Source organism: Pholis gunnellus (assembly GCF_910591455.1).
Source record: "Pholis gunnellus genome assembly, chromosome: 1".
NCBI lineage: Eukaryota > Metazoa > Chordata > Actinopteri > Perciformes > Pholidae > Pholis > Pholis gunnellus.
Window position 1 is genome coordinate 11,253,830 of NC_136528.1, and position 17,480 is coordinate 11,271,309.

Consider the following 17,480-nt stretch of genomic DNA (forward strand, 5'->3'; position numbering starts at 1 on the left):
GTGAAAGAGGCAGACTTTGACTGGCTCCCACTCAGAGAGAGTGTGCACTAGTCAACAGGGACAAAGTCTGGGATCAGGCAAAGACCGAAGGCTGGATATAACCCAGGCATTCAAACGTCATCGTCTCAAAAAGGCACCAGCCAGTGCAGCGGGTGAACTGTATTGATTTATCCTTCAAAGACTACCTTTTACTGGCATTTGGGGCTTAGCAGGCGTTCATTTTGGACTCCGGTCACAAGACTTGAAACACAGCAGATTTAATTCTTAATCAGGTTTATCCCTCTGTCGTGACAATTTGCTGAATATTAGGTTCCCACTAAATGCACAATAATTCAGAATCGATGATATCCCCCCCTCCCCCCCTTTGACCCCTCGAACGATTTGTTTTCCCCAGATCCCAAACAGACGGTGAGGACACAGGGAGCTTTGAGACCGGCTCAGGAGGAAGTGGTGGAGACGGTTCCCTCACCAAGACCAGCCAGCTCTCCACCGAGGACCTTTCAGGTGGGTGATCGCTGACAGAACAGGATCTGTCTCTGTTTGGCTTATTGTGCCGCTCAATATTTCTGAGCTTGTCTCTTTTTTGTCTCACTCAGGTGAAGACCCAGAGACCAGGCGGTTGCGTACCGTCAAAAACATAGCAGACCTGCGGCAAAACCTGGAGGAGACCATGTCCAGCTTGCGAGGAACTCAGGTCACACACAGGTAAAAAAAAACAAATACATTCATTCTGCCAGCTGATTTTAACTGTCATTGGTGATTAAGTTTGGTGTATATAGTAACGAGAAACATATTGTATTTTTTTTGTTTCTGTCACAAAGTCTTTACTGCAAACGTGTAGAAAAGCTTGTGGAAGAGTAACAGGTGCTTCAGAAGAGTATAAGGTGAAAAACATGAGAGCAGGAAGAATTGTGGAGAATAAGGTTGAAATGTTGAAGTAGTTTGATTCTCGACATTTCGTCTTTATTCTCAAAATGGTATTTCAACTTAATTCTTAACATTCTAGCTCTGTTTTTCATTTTGACTTGACTGTCAACATTTTTACTTTATTATCAAAATGCAAAACACATGAAAGACTGAATAATGTTTAGCCTTATGCCTGGCACTAATAGTCCGAACTATTTCTCTACATTTCAACAATTTGACTTTATTACTTTACTCTCGAAATTTTGACTTTATTGTCAAAATGCATATTTGTTGACCCTGATACTCTTCCATACATTTCCAGTAGGAAACAGAAGAAATGCAGTATAATTATGCTGTATAGTTTGCTAAGAATAATCATCAGCACACGCCTCATTGTTCAGACAAAAAAGAAAGATTAAATTAAAATGTATTTGTCATTTATCAAAACAATGACAGTAACAAAACATTTTTACGGTCATTTTCGGTTCACTTTGTCAATCCAACACTGCACACAGAGGATTTTATAAAATGTGTTGCAGTGGAAAACAAAAACTCTACTGTTTGGGGATCATCAAAGTGTAGCGCCTTACAATGGCTGCTACGGCTGAGTGGTAAACAGGCCAAATCAGGATTTGAACTGCCTCATGGTCAGCAGACTGTGTCTGTCTAGGTTTACAGGTATTACCTCTTTTTCTTCTTGTTGCCGTCTCATCCTTCTTTTGAGGGATCTCTTGCTTTGATCGCAGGGCATGTCTTTCATGTCGTCTTTGATTCAGGTTCAGCTCTAATCACGTTCCGTCCCACAGAAGTCTGACCTCTGCTCTGGCCTCGTGTCTTGGCGCTGACCCAGCTGTCTTGATTTAGTTTGGGCTTTGTAGTAAGGTTCATATGTCCTGTTGTCCTGTTTTAGACTGTAACAAAGAACCTTTTATCTCTACTACAGGTTTGGTAGTTTGTTAACCTGCACGATACCTCAAACATCTTTGAACAGATTTCTCTGGAATTTGGTGGACAGATCGGCCTTGAGCCAAGAAACAATTGATCTGGTTGTGCTGGTAATCTAAATGTGTGATCCCAAATGTGAGATAACTTTTTGTACCGTTTGAAACAACAAGTGGAGACTTGATCAGTCATTAAGTCATCCATTAAATTAGCTCAGAAGGTCTCTTTTCTTCCCGTACCTTCTGTGCTCAGTTTACTCTTTTAGTAGCGTCATGGCTTTTTCCACAACTGCAGATGAATTGATTAAGAACAGATTTAATGGGGGCTTCCCTTTTGTGGATCACAGATTTCACCTCTTTTCTCTCTCCGTCTCCTTCTTCTCAGCACCTTGGAAACCACCTTCGATGGCAGCGTCACCACAGATGTCAGCGGTGGCGGAAGTGGCGGAAGTGGCAGCAACACCAGCGGAGGGGGTCGGAGCATCCTCAGCCTCACTTCTACCCGCCCCTCCCTGTCATCATGGCGACTGGGCCACTCCAGCCCTCGTCTGCAGGCGGGAGACGCCCCCTCCATGGGGAACAGCTACGGCGGCCGGGTGGTAGGCGGCCCGACGGGGCGCTACCTGTACCCTGGGCATCTCCGGCGGCAGCTGGCTGGCAGGGGAGGAGCCATCTGCAGCGTGGACCTCGCAGACAGAGCCGAGGAGGACATTGACCTGGACGGCATCGCCGTGGACGTCACCGGATACATGAGCGATGGAGACGTGCTGAGCAAGAACGCTGCACGCACTGATGACGTCGCCAGCGGGTAAGTGGATTACACTGACGGAGACTTTTTAATCCCACAAACAGGTTTGGAAATTGCTGATGCGGAAAACAATTAGTCCTTGAATCGATAAATTGATGGAAAGGATAATTACTTGACAGCAATTTTGTTGATTTATCAAGAAAAATGCCAAACGTTTGTTGGTTCCAGCTTCTCCAATGTGAGGATTTGTTGCTTTTCTCTGTGTTTTATCATTATAAATAACACACCTTTTATTTTTTGATTGTTGGTTAGAAAAAAACTGAAATTTCAAGATGTCACCTCGTCTCTTTTAACCTGTGACCGGCATTTTCCATAGTTTTCAGATTCCTTAATTGAAAAACATAAATCAATCAATTGATTTGTTAATAAAAATAATAATCATTAGTTACAGCCCCAGAAATTGCTACTTACCATGCAACGAATGCAATCTTTGTGAGAGAGACACTCAGCACAGTGGCTGATCATTTTTCAAGATTATAACTTCACATCATTCTTCTGTAATTTGAAGTAAACCAGAGAACATAGTATCTGATTCTATATTCAAAACCATCAAACAGCTGCAGGGTGACAAACGGTATTGTATTATAAAAATATCTTTTTGTATTTTTATATAAAAATCAATTAAAATAGATTTTTGGTAGAAAGTCTATTTATTTTGACATCCCTTGGTAGATGAACCAACAACTAATATCCTCTACACCTCTGCTAGCATAACAGTGTACTAGCTGTTTGTCAATGCAGTATTGAAATGTGTTACTTAGTTACTTTTTGCCACTATTATGAGCTATTATGTTTCTGGCTGGTTGAAATATGTTGTTATGGTTGACCATGTGACCCCGTAGGCTGTGAGTTGTCTGAAATACAAGCTTGCCAGAAGAGGGCGGTAGTGTTCTTTACTCACCTTTCCTGCCTGTGATCCAAGTGCTGGATGATATCCGGCGGTTCTGTACGGCTCAGATCCCACAAGTATCCCATCTCTCTGTCTGCAGACGCAGTAATGCTAATACACTGATAACCTGTTTATTTGCTCTGTCAGAGCCGGTATCCGTGTTGTAACAGGCCCCCCTGCATACTTTTGACTGTCACACTGTGCAATTTAAACCTCTGCTGTCTTCATTATTATCAGATACTGTTGTGAAAGGTTCCAACCAGCCTTTGTATGGCATCGAAAGACCAGGGTCTGGTGATAGAGCTGCTGCAGGGATTTGTTTGAGTTCAAATTAATGCAAATATGGATACGAGTCTGAAGGCTCAGGGAAGCAAGGTGATAAAAAAACATGAGATGGGATTACCTCTTCTGTCCTCCATGGGTTTGCGCTGATTGCCCAGCCCTGAGGCAGCTGTAGAAGTCGAGGGAGCTAAGTGCTCTTGAAGTACTTGATATGTCTGAATCTGTGCCTGAGCAGACAAAGGCCAAGCCGCAGCCACACCTGGACAGGTGAGTGATGTGAGCTGGTGAGCAGAGCCATTTGCTCGCTCTGAAACTTGATATCCAGGCCGGGATCGGACCTGCGAGGAAGGCAAATTAAAAATAATTTCCTTCTGACGATTTTCCGATGCTTCTGATGAAGAGAAGAAGGAAAAAAAAGGCAGTCGCAATGGGTTAACCATCTTAATAACCATCTTAAACAGACACAGACTGATGACGTCTCCCACCCGTCTCCACATCCTCGGGCCATTTAGCGGTTAGCTCCATCATGGTCCTGTTAGCATCCACTCACTGGTTCTTCCAAACAGGGGTGAGATGTTAGCCAAGAGAGGAGGAGCAGGCATTTAGATTGCAACAGGAGACTCTCACAGTTCAACTCCTTAAATGTTAATTAAAGGGTCACAAAAGAAACATTTTCTCACCTCTTATCAGTAGCCATGCAGATACTTCTGGTTTTGTTGGTCCAGGATTTTAGATATCGGTCACTCTAGTCTAGTCCATGCTTTTGCCTCAAAACAATGTAATTTAACTGGTGGTACTTACAGCCTTAATACAATTACATTAAGAAAATTCAAGGGCCTCATCTCTTTCCAGACGCAATGTCTGTGTCCTTCCTTTAATCAGTTTACATCTAAATACTTTCAACTTAAGAAATAGTCCCTATCAATCTTCCAGATGCCCTGATAAAGACATCTATCAATGCTGTAAGCACAAGGGTAATTCATCAAGTAGTTGCTTGACAGAAAACTGAATTTTGATAATTCATTATTTGTCTTTTATTAAGTAAACATGTACTTGTTTTCACCAGTATATTCTGATTCTATATCTAGTGCTATGTATTTACTATCTTTGGGTTTTGGACTGTTGGTCAGACAAAACAAAGCAACGTCAAGACCTTCAGCTCTGGGAAATAGTGCTAATTTTTCACTATTTCTGGCATTTTATGGACAAATTGATTAATCGGTTCAACAAACAAAACAACTGAGGGCTGAACTCTTGATGAAAACAATTATTCATAAGCAGTGTAACAGTAGACAGAGATCAGATAAGCTGCTATCTGTCTCCGTAGTTAATTGATTTAGTCATCTCTGAGTCCTACAGCAGAGACAACATGACTGATGACATATTTAGTGTCTGCATCGGTTTTCTCCAATCTCCAACCCCCTCCTCTATTTTTCCTTTCGGCTTCACTGGCCCTTGGAGACCAGGACCCCCCCCCTCCCTCGTCGCCTCCTCAGCTCAGGGGTATGTTTTCCAATCTACCCCTCCGCCCCTTCCTCCCCCTTCCCTCCTGTCCCTCCTCCGCTCTTCGCAGCTAGACCCAACCTCCTGCCAGGAGGGGAAAGCATGTGGAGCTGAGGAGAGAGGCTGCATACCAACACAGAGCAACACACACACACCGCTCAGGCTACTCATGGACACATAATGGAGAGTTCACTGATACCGCTCACTCACTTCTGATATCACCATGATCAAACACGCTCTCACCTGCTGATATTATTCACAGAACAGCAGAACTCGCATGCAGGTTCAGACCTGATAGTCAGACAGTAGCCAGACGTTTGAAAACGGACTCCTTTGCTTTGGAGATTTTTATCAACGGGGATCAACACTCACCTGGACTTGTTTATTTTTTCTTTGGACTAACTATTTTACCATGTTTGGGGCAGAAAGGTACGTCACAGTGTTTTAGATTATCTAGATTTTTTTTTTAAAACAGACGCTCTAGACGTTATAGTTTTTTTTTTTCAGACCGTGACATTTTGTGAATTTCCTCTTGTCAGTTCCACAGTGCGTGCATTTTTAGTAAGTCAAATATTTCTGCAGCTTAATTTACTCATGAAGTTTTGCTTCTGCTCGTTGCGTGACTGTGTAAACTCTACCTGTGCTGCTCGGTTTCATCCCATAAACTGTCTTGTTTGGACACGTTCCTCCCGCTGCAGAAGGTTACAGGTTAACTGGCATCTGAAACAGGAGGACAGGGAGGCTCAGTTACTCATTAGTGTGAAGGATTAATATGGTTGTGTGTGTCTGTGTGACTACCCGGTCATCTTCAAGGTGACTTTGTTTTGGGATGATGGATGCTTCCCATAAAGGACGGCTAACCCCCCTCAGAGGAGGATCCCACCATTCTTCACCTGTCTTCATTGTCTGTTGGCTCTCTTATTGTGAAAATATGCTTCACAACAAGTCTTATATCAGTGACTGGCGGTCCATTTATCATTATTATTATTTAACTTTAGCTGTTGTCAACTTTGCCCATTTTACCACTGTTTACCCAAAATGTAAAATGATGGACGTAAGACCGTGTAAACAAGTAATAGCGACAGCATAAGACACAAAAAAACAGAGTCTGAGAAAAAACGTATTATATCACCATAAAACTTGCCCTGTTGATTGCTTTCATTAAGACAATTATGTTTTGTATTACAAGTCTTCTGAATTTCTTTGTTTGAAATGAAAATGAGGCATTATCTAATGCTAACTTTTGGTGGATTTAGGAGAAATCTACAGACGCACACAGAGAAAATAGTAAAACAAACCTAAATGTGTATTGTTGATGTTTTCTTTACACTAGTCTGAAAGGAGACGTGTTATGGAAGCAAAAAAGACCACAATCTCAAAATTGACCAGTACAAGAAAAATGATCTTTGCCTTTGTCTTTGCCTGTAGTGTCTCTCCTGTCAGGCAGCTGAGAATACGAACGTGTTTAAGCTGGATTTAATGCCTAAATCAGGCCCCTCCTCTCTCTTCACAATGTTTGTTCCAGCTCTTTGGTTCATGGTAACAAAATGCGGAATCTCCATGTTTAGTTTGGACTCTGGGTAATGGTTAGCAGACCGCTACCAGATGACCTGAGAGAGTAGCCACAGCCTTTGTACTGCATTCATGTTCTGGTGAGAAAGTGCAACATCTGGTGTTTTCTGGTTTGCTTCTAAAACAGCATTCACATGCTGTTGGGTACAACAAATCAATCCCAGTCTGCTTTATATCTGTTCTACATCACCACAGTGAATTCTCATCCCTTGCTGCAGTTTCCCTCAGCTCTACAGAGCTTCTTTTACTGCATTGTTTTGGTTTTCCAGCCTGCAAACTCAACTCTCATCAACCTCTTTTCCAGCAGCAGCTGTGTTGAGTAAAAGAAAGAAACTCAAAACTCAGATAAACCCAGACAGACCAAGTGAAGGACTAGCTGGTGAAGAAATTAAACATCTACATGTAGCAGCTTTTCAGTCTGTTTTGTCCATCAAAGTGGCCCAGAGAAAACATAATTATTGCAACTTTAAATATTTAGTTTTCAATTAAATTGATTCCTAATCAAAGTTGCAGCTGTAAACATTGAAAAGTCTGCAGTTTGTCCAGCATCTGTTCAGGTTTGCTCTCCGCTGAGTGACTTCTGGTTGCTGTTAAGTTTCTGTCTCGCAGCTCAGATGCTGATTTGGTTTGACTGCAGGTTCCACAAAGGAGCTCTGTCTATTTTAAACACTGTACTCTGTGTATACTGTATATACATGTAGGTATAAATGTCTGTTTGTGTGCGTGCTGGGTTGCCTCTTTGCTGAGATCCACAGAGAGATAACACAGAAAGTGTTTATAGTGGTCGAGCTCTGGCAGGGTTTTTCTTTTTTTTTCTACTCACTCAACTGCAGAAACCGAATCATCACAGCCCCACACAGAAGGCATTCAGCATTTGAGCGCTCCGGCCTCAACTTTAAATCAGCAAACATTTCCTTAAATGACACCTGGGTTAAATTAGTCAATATTTAGTTCCATTAGGAACCTCCTCCACGGGTAAATATTTAGGGAAATAGTTGGTGTTGTTTTAGTTTGAATGGGAATGTTTGTGTAAGTGTTCAGGGCCTCAGCATCAGCTCCAGACTGTAACTGCTGCTAACGGTCAGCCTCCGACTCCAACTGCCAATAAATCAAGTCCATTCAAAAGTTATTTTCCGTTATGAAATGACGTGAATGGCCTCCTTAGCCTGCACTTACATATACAGTGTATTTTTAGCTTTTTTTTAATGTTCAGCCACTCAGTCAATCATAATTTCCCGGCCTGGAGTTGATGATAGACTCTGAAGGTGATGAGTGCAATATCCTTCTTGAAGGAATAACGAACAGGCTCATCCGCTGTCTACGGAGCTGCCACTACTTCCACAGACCACTGTTGTTTGCCATATGGCCACATGAGAGAAATGTGTCTTCGGTGTTTGTGTGGGAGCTGTTTGCCAACCGTGATTGATGAGAGCTTTGCCTCGGCCCGGAAAACTACATAGATGTGGGCTCCTCCTGATCTTTATACAACAAAAGCAGCTCTGAGAAGAAATAAACGAAGAGTTTGTGTTAACCCTGGCCAAAGACTTAGACAAAGTGTGGTACTGTACTGCCCAACTTGAATTCGTCCTCTGTGAGCCCTTTAATTGTGTGCCTTAGAACTGCTTCATGGTGACGATATGTAACGTGTTTTGTTGTGTTTTGCAGCTACATGACCGACGGAGGTTTGGGTCTGTACACGCGACGCCTGAACCGCCTGCCCGACAGCATGGCCGCTGTCCGAGAGACACTCCACCGAAACACGTCGTCAGGACAGGGGGATGCTGACAGGTGAGTCTGAAACCAGCACACGCTTTTTCTCTTGCCATGTAAACAAGGATGACCTTTGAATGTTGTCAGCTACTTCTACTGATGACCTACATTTCACAGAATGCCTTCATACACCTATTGACACATGCTGAAGTTGTGGGAGTTTAGGCATATGGAGTAAATATAGTTATCTAATGAGTTTGTAGACTGTAATGCTTCCTGGTCTGTTTATCTGCTTCCGTCAGTCTTGTTTACTGGAAGTTGAAATTCTGTTCAGCCCTCTTTCGGTGCCGCTAGCCTTGGTTGAAATACATGTGAAGAGAATAGTGAAATGTATTGCCTTGATCACATAACCTTACTGTATTCTTTTGATACAGTAGAGAAACTGTAAAATTACAGTAAATTACTGGCAGCAGTTTTGCCAGTAATTTGCTGTAATAATTCAGAAATAATTTTAGAATATCTACTGTATCAGAGAAATACAGTAAATTATTGTAATCAGAATGAAGAGCGTTGGTTGAAATGGCAATGTTTCTGTTCTGGTTGACTGAGAAACTGAGGAGAAACAGCTGAAATGCCATCATATCCTGTCTATTGCTTAATGTCTTAATAAAACAAAATGTATCTCTCTATTTCACAGAGTGATATTGCACAGACTTGTACCATTACAAAGCCATTATGACGTAACTGTGCTTTGTGCAATACACCACACTGCTGACGCACCAACTGATCCTACATGTTGGAGAGCAGCAGTGAGACACATGCATTTATGTGTTATCAGGATATATTGGCCACAGCGTGTAGTAAGTAAAAAGATGGAGTGCTCGAGTATCCCTGGGACTTTTCAGAGCGTCCCTGTGTCAGCGTGAGGGATTGGATGTGATGCTGCAGTCTTTGTCTTGTCACCGAGACGGAGAGCTATTTGGTTTCTGGCTAATTGACAGACGGAAATGGATGAAGGCCAAGCAGAGCCCCACCGTGTTGCTAGAGAGTAGGGGGGGGAGGGAATAAGCTTGATATGAAGATTGACTGGACTGGGTGAGACAAAGGAATGACTGGTCTCCTCAATTGATATCCAGCTATCACTAACATGTGATTTTTTTTGTGCTTTTGTGCTTTTTCACTGCCTATATTTGACATTTGAAACAAAAGCTTTGTAGTCTCATCAGTCTTAAACTGACTACACACACAGACGGACATGCTGGTGTGTCTTGTAGCAGTCTTAAGTGCTTCAAACAGCCTTTTCCGTTAATCCTCAGGTGTGGCTAATTTCCTGTCCTCCAGACTTTTGACCTCTGCCCTCTTGGTCCTTTTTTACTCCGTACGCACTCACACTCACATTAAACTCCCCCAGCCCTTAGGTGGGGTTTACACAAACTGTCCCTCTCCTCACCTTTCCTGTCTCCCCTCTCCCTTCTCCCCCCTCCCCCCGTCTTTCTCTCTTACCATGGCTGCGTGATAAGTGCTGGTCGAATTCTCTAAATGCTAAGGAAAGGCGCTTCAATACTTCCTTTCCTACCTCCTTTAGCATAGGGTGCACTGGACTATCCTTTACAAAAAGAAAGTAGAAAATGCCGTCCCACATTTCCTTGCAGCAACAGTCTAAAGTGACGCATCATTCGGACCTCAATAGCGTTCGCAGTTGCTGTTAAATTGTACGCTATGGATAGATTGAAAACGTCCTTCTTAGGAAGTGTGATTCTGTTTTGGACAGGAATCCTTGCTGTCACTGAATTGTCCTTCCTTGACCCAATGACGATTTCCATTGATGTCAAGGAAAAGTGATTAGCAAAAGACATAGGATGCAATTCTTTTAACTCTTCGACAGCCTCTGTCTACGCTCTCACCTTTCATTTTCTTGTTTGCTTGTTTTGATTAGAGACTGTAGCGACTGTAGCTGAACTAACTGGAAAGCAATTAAATGATAAAAGTTGGGGTATTCCTCTTTTTTGTCGTTTGATTTTGTGCTTTCAAGTTTCTCTGTGAAGTTTAATCGACCTTAGTAGGCAGATTTTATGTTTCTCCAGAAACTCCACATTTCACCTTTTCATGATCTTCTGTAAGCTTCATTATTTTCTTCATAAGATTAGAGAGAAGGGGAATGAAAGAGTTTTAAAATCAAGAGGGGATGAGGTGATGCACCTCCTACAGACCACACCTCCTCCCCCCTGAAGGAATGTCTGACAAATGTGCTTACTGCTTTTACTTTGGGATTAATTAGGAGAGGTGGAAGCAGCAGATAAAAAGCATTAGCATAACAAGCAGAAGCAAGTGGAGCTGGAGGGCAAAGAAGGGTGACTGTTGTAAAAGATGAGGCTAATTTAATACATGAGAGGGGGTTTAAAGATGCAGTCTGTGCAGGTGGAGGAGCGTGAGCAGCTTTCTTTACACGTGTTTCCAACATTTTGTGGGTTTGTCACAGTGGAAGTTCTTAGCTCAGACGTGTGTGCGGTCTGTATTTGCTCACTGGGTGTGTGACACATCCATAAACCTGCTAAAGTTTAAATTCCGTTTTTATGTCCTTTGGTTTGGGATGCAGCCGAGCCTCTTGGAGCTGCTGGGGGAAAGGTGTTGGATGTCATCGTGGCATTGGGGCAGAGAACCTCCTGACCCCTGGACCAGGAGGTCACGAGCTTCAAAGGGTCGAGGTTCACAGGCAGGAGATTTCCTAAAACAGTTTAAGCCTTCACGCTAAAACCCTCCAGATCAGACCAAACTTGCTCTAATGAGGAGCATGAAGGATGTCAATAATAAACACACAGTGTTGAGCAGCTTATTCACATAACAAGAAAACAATTAAAGTGCATCAGATGAGTTGGTGACTGATGTGACAGCTGAATCTGATTAATGCTTCTGTTGAAAGTGCAACAACTAGTTTTACCAACTGTCAAATGTAAAGCAGTGGGAGGAAGCCAGAAGAGGATCTCAATGAGTCATGGGACAACAGGACCTGCGAGGCTGAGTAAATAGGCAGAGGCTCTAGAGACTGGAACTCCGTGTGTGTGTGTGTGTGTGTGTGTGTGTGTGTGTGTGTGTGTGTGTGTGTGTGTGTGTGTGTGTGTGTGTGTGTGTGCGCGCGTGCGCGTGAGCATGCTTATCCCTCTCATTTATCTCTGGGGAAGGAGAAAGAGGAAGTAATCTATAACCATCTGTCTTCTGATTTGAATTCTCTTTGTTACAGCAGACAAAGGAGATGTGTCTGTGGTGTGAAACCGCTGTAGCGGTGAGTGTTAGAGAACCCCCCCTTCCTTCCTTCTTGCTGAGGCGTTGAAGATATGATTTCTCTTTTCCAAAAACGTGACACAAAGAGAGAAGAGAGTATTTCTCTAGGATTTGACTCATATTTTATAAATTTGCGCGAATGGTTTTACCGACTTGCTGGTACAGTCGGTACTGGCGGGATCAGGACTCTTTAAGAAGAAGTTGGAAGAATGGCTGCTGTTCATGTGTGCTGCATTAACAAAAACAAGCAAGATAATAAATTACAGAAAACTGTTTTTATTTCATCAACATGCAGCACGGAAAAATGTAAAAAATGTACACACCAACTCAACACCTACGACACCGTACGAGGTCCATTGTAGGTCAAAATAAATAATCAAAATATTATGGAGCCGGGGGAGGGGTTAATATTCCAGGAAAAATCTCATATTATCAGAGATTAAAGTGGTAAATTATTGAGATAAAAAACTGAAATTCTCTGAGATAAAACTGTCAAATATACGAGAAAAAAACTTGAATATTCGCCTCTCTCAGAGCCCACCCTTACCATAAATACACTACTTTAGGTGCAACAAAATGTAGACGGCAGCTGACGTTACCAAGGTTTTGCACAATTTTTGTGTTTTCAAGTTGTTTTTTTGGTTGTTTGTATATTTATGAGTTTTTTTCTTGTAAATTCACCGCTTGACTCTCACTGAATATCAGAGAGTAAATGTACGACTTTAATCGCAGATATTCTGAGTTTTTTTCTGCAAATATTGCCCCCTTCCCCCGGCTCCGTTATTGATTTTGTTTTAACCTACAATAACATTCATACACTTTCGTAGAGACGAAATCATATGAATGCCTAATGAAATGTACAAGCACTGTAACAAAAGTGAGTCATGTCAGGTAAAGGTAGATTGGCATCATTATCAAGAGGTTTGACAATAAGCACCCTTGAAACCATTGATCTTTTTAAATCAACTTGAGCATGACACTGGTTCAACAGATACACCTTCCATCAACAGGTGCCTGTTAAAACACGAGACAGCTCTTACACACTTAACACCTTTCATTGTCCTTCTCATTATCTTTTAATTGAAGATGTAATGCCTGTTATGACGTTCTTTAGAATGCCTCTGTGTTTCAAAGGTACTGTACAAACAAACTTGAGTAAACGTGCCATGCCTTGCCTTTGTGGTACAAAGCCTTTAAACGCTGGTATTTTAAGTCCATTAGGACTACATATAAAAACCCAGCCTCCTCCTTTATTTCAATTATCCTCTGGGAAAATAAAAAAAAGTTATTTGGTTGAGCTTTTACCGCAATGTGATGTCATTGGAAACCTACTGATTTGAATTGTGTAATTCTTTAGTGATAACTTTCCAGAATTGTAAAATCCCTTCTATGAACCTTTGTGCAGTCTTTTGGCACCTTGAACTCTTTCTTCTTTTACTCATCGGCCTTCCTTCCCTTTTTCCTACCAGTATATTAGTTACATGATGAAGCAAAGTCTCAAGGCAGATAATTTGAATCAAACATTTTTGAGAAAGTTCGAGCTGCAGAGCTCAGGACTCAGACCCACCTCCTCCATCGGACCCTTTCCGGTCCCGAGCTTGGAGAAGGAAGTGATGTTTGAATACAACCATAATATTTCAATATAAATGTAACTCATAGTTAGCTACTCTAATGTAACGTTAAGCAGCAAATAAGTTGTACTGACCTTATGATTTTGCGAATGTTAACATTATCTAGCTATGTTAATGTCGTTGTCAAACTACACATTAACTGAAATGATTACATTAAGCTTTTTGCATTGATTTTCCTGTTGTGCTAGTTTGCTTCATTAGCCTACCTAGCTAACGTTAGCAAACTCATATGGGTAGTAGTTTTTTGCTGCTTAACGTTAAGTAACTTTATAAGTTACAGTTTTATCAAAATATTAAGGTTGTATTTTTTACTTCGGTTTTATTTGTGGAGGTCGAGTGGGGCATGAACTTTATACAATATATTAAATCATTAAATACGTGTTATTTTCCACTATGAGTCCTGGTGATAGAAATATCTTTGTCGATTTTTTCTCTCAGGTGGGTTTTAATCCAACCTGCAACAGAGCTTGTAGTGGTTTCGAACATGTCATACTTTTCATACACACACATTAGAAGCACACTAGCTGTTAACGCACACAAGCGCAGAGCCCCAAGATGTTACCTCTCCTGTCTGGACTTGAGCAGGTTTCCTGTTGGCCTCGGGTAGCGTAAGAGAGAGGTTCTCCTCTGCAGCTACCAACAACACCTGGCACTCCACCTGTCTCGCCCTTCCACCTGTCTGTCTCTCCCACCTCTACCTGGTTTAAGCAGAGTGAATGTTGTGGTTTGCCTTCGGGCTCTCACTGTAATAATAATCACTCCCGTCTGTTCCTGTTATTTCATGAGCCAGCGATCTCGTTCCCCAAAGAGCCAGGAGTCTATTTGTATGATAATCGCAGACACGCAGGGAGCACAGCTTCATCTGCACTTTTACCCGTCCAATCCTCCCTACAGTTGTTGTACCCAGTCCTGCCCTGCTTGGAGACAACATCAACCTGTCAGTGCTGATCACAGCTGCTGTTCCAGGACTCCTCTCCAACACTGACCCCGCAGTTGTGTGGGTCCCAGACTGGTGTGTGTGTGTTGGGCCTCGGCTCCACTCTCCACGAGTGTTTGGCTAATGATGGCAGAGGGGAGCAGGGTGAGTCGGTGTTGGGTTACCAAGACCAGTGGCACCAGGAAAAATGATGATCACACCTAAACCATCTGTGGTTGTCAGATAGTCCAGTTCGCATTTTCATGATATTTTTTCCATTATGTTGCCAACAAATAAGAAATTGATGCAATAACAATATGCCATTCTGGAGTAGTTTTGTAACATTTATATCCTCAGACCGTCTAAAGCTAAAATTCAACATTCGTACTCAGTTTTTGATCCAATGCACATACGATAAAAACATTGTGGTCTTTGTCAACTGCATAATCTGAAAGCTTGGATTCATTGTCTTCTTTAATAAGAAAATGTTGTCATTTCGACTTGTTATAAAGTAACACTGCTTGATAGCTTTGTAGTTATGGTTTAGTCACACCAGGTGTGAATCGACATAAGGATTTGTGACAGGGCTGTGCCTCTTGTGCTTCTGTTTTACTTCTGGGTTGTAAGGACAGTAGATGTCCATCTACTTCTTTGCTCACTGCCTATGTTGAACTTGTGTTACAGACAAAAATGTGTCTACCATGTTGGTGACAGACCATGATAACGCCAGTAAACTGAGAGCATGCTACGAAATGGGATCAGTCCCATTCCTTTTTTCTAAGATGAGCATCAGAAAAGAAAGAAAGTAAGATGCTTCTCAAACTTAAAATGAACTTAAAATGACACAAACTGACGCAATCTTCCACCAGATATGGTCTCTAAAAAGGAAAGATGTATATATATCAACCTCACATTCACTGAGAGGAGAATTTGTTAAACATTTGGTCCGAGATAACAACAACAGCCACACCTATCCTTTGTCTGCTTTCTCCTTATCTTCTGCACCTACACACACACATGCACTTATACTCACAACACACTTTACGCAACCAAATATTATTCCTCAGATATCCAGACTCTCACACAGCCTCTGACTCTACTAGAATACTAAATACTATAAATGCCTCCCAGACATGTTCATACTGAAAGCAGAGTTCTGCTGCATGTGAGTGTTGAAGCCAGTCCAGCGAGGCGTTCGGGGCCACGCTGGAGCAGCCTGACCCGCAATCTGTAGCGGTTTGATTCACGATATAAGGTCAAATATGTTCCCAAGTTAATGGGATGCTCCCACACACGCTCACATACCCCAGCTGTTACAGAACACTCTTCCACCTACACAGCAAAGAACATCCATTTTGGTCTTAGTTGCTTTTATAGAAAAAGTGAAAAAAAATGTTTTCGATACAACTAATAGAAAGACATCTCGGCAGTGCTGGTCTTTAACAGAGCGGTGAGCCGGAAACTCCCAAATAGAAGAAGCTATAGTAGCTTAGTTATGAGTCCATGGTAAAAAAAATCTGTCTTTTGAATTAATTGTCTATTTATTGGCCCATTAGAAACTGAGCAAACAAGCTTGCTATAACTGAAAATAATACACAGCAAGCTACTTAACTCTGTATCGAATGACATGATGTACGATCGTGGTAATAAAATGCCTGGCGGAGTCTCGTTTTAGAGTGCAGACAATTTCTTCTAGACATTTTTTTTAAATTGATTTGTATTAAAACAGAGAAGATTGTAATAAACTAACTGCACTGGGAGATATGTGTTCGTGAAACAGTATTTGGCAAATTGATTTTGTTTATAGAAGAAATCCGCTTCCCACATACTTGTGGGAGGACGTGGCAATGATCGGGTTTGAGCATCTTTATTTGCGTGGAGAGAAAAGGAGAAAGAATCGCTGAAAACTAAGAGGGTTGTTAAGAGAAGAGAGAAAACGAGAGACAATCCTCAGAGAAATGGTGTTACCGTGGAAACCGTATCGGCAAACCATCATGCCCTCCTCTGGGCTTTCAACCAGCACACCTGCCTCGCCCTAGGAAACACACACACTCACACACACACACACACACTGAAGAGGGTGGGGTGAATCAGGGTTTTTCTCCGACACATTGAAGTCAAACTTTGCGGCTATAACATCACATCCACAGCTCTGTCTTGACATTTGTACTCACTATTCTCTCATTTGTCCAGTTTATTTATTACATCGTGAGATAATAAGAAAAAAAGCTTGATACGCGGCACGATACAAATTGCTCAAATTGCAAAGTATATGAGCCTCAGCCAGCTGAAGAGTTTTTTTTTTAACAACACAGCGGTCAGAGGCTCGGGCCCAGGTCCCTGGTCCAGTCTGGAATCTGATCCGGGCCACCAGGAGGAAACGGTAGATGGAGGAAGTAGAGCAAAGGAACAAAGCATGTTGGACTTTGATTTGTTTACAGTGAGTGGGTTGTGGAGCACTCAGCACAGGGTAAGTTTGAATCCTCCGTTCCTCCCCTGACTGATATTTTCCGCGAGGTTAGGTGCGGGTGGCAAGTCGCCGTAGAGTCAGCAGGTTAGTGCAGGTTGCAGCTTTAAAGTCACTGGATAAAGTTGATTATCCACGTTTCAGCTGCAGGAAAAGCTCGAGGACAGTCTGCATGCGAGTGAGGGAGAGAGGTTTTAATATCACAGACCCTTGATAATGTGTCTGCAGGCCAACATATTGGTTAAATTTTTGTCCTGTGAGCCCAAATCATTCACATGGTGACATTCAGTTTAATTTAGGATTTTAACCCTGAAACACAGTTTCCCCATTTTTATTTCACCTTCAGTAGCTCTAAAGTGGGAAAAATCTCCTCAAAATATTACTATCTGACATCATCATACATATTCTGTGTCAGCTTTTTCCAGCTCTTCATTGAAGCTATATGAAGTTTACACAGAATGCAGTATTTTTAACACATTTTTTCATTTTTTATAATTCAGCCTGACAAACCTGACAAGAGTTTATATTAGTTGTTTAGGGTAGAAATGATTAATATTAAGCGTAACAACTGGCCAC

At 42.0% G+C, this 17,480-nt stretch overlaps 1 protein-coding gene across 1 annotated transcript in view; it reads left to right on the forward strand.

Moving 5' to 3' along the window:
* Positions 1 to 17,480, forward strand: part of nav2a (neuron navigator 2a) — a gene marked incomplete at its 5' end in the record, with an annotated part of 107,419 nt that overhangs the window by 55,518 nt on the left and 34,421 nt on the right. The window contains 4 exons of the mRNA XM_079158634.1: positions 395 to 504; positions 597 to 705; positions 2,233 to 2,655; positions 8,567 to 8,689. Coding sequence (XP_079014760.1) covers positions 395 to 504; positions 597 to 705; positions 2,233 to 2,655; positions 8,567 to 8,689 — 765 coding nt within the window. The remainder of the gene's footprint in view (positions 1 to 394; positions 505 to 596; positions 706 to 2,232; positions 2,656 to 8,566; positions 8,690 to 17,480) is intronic.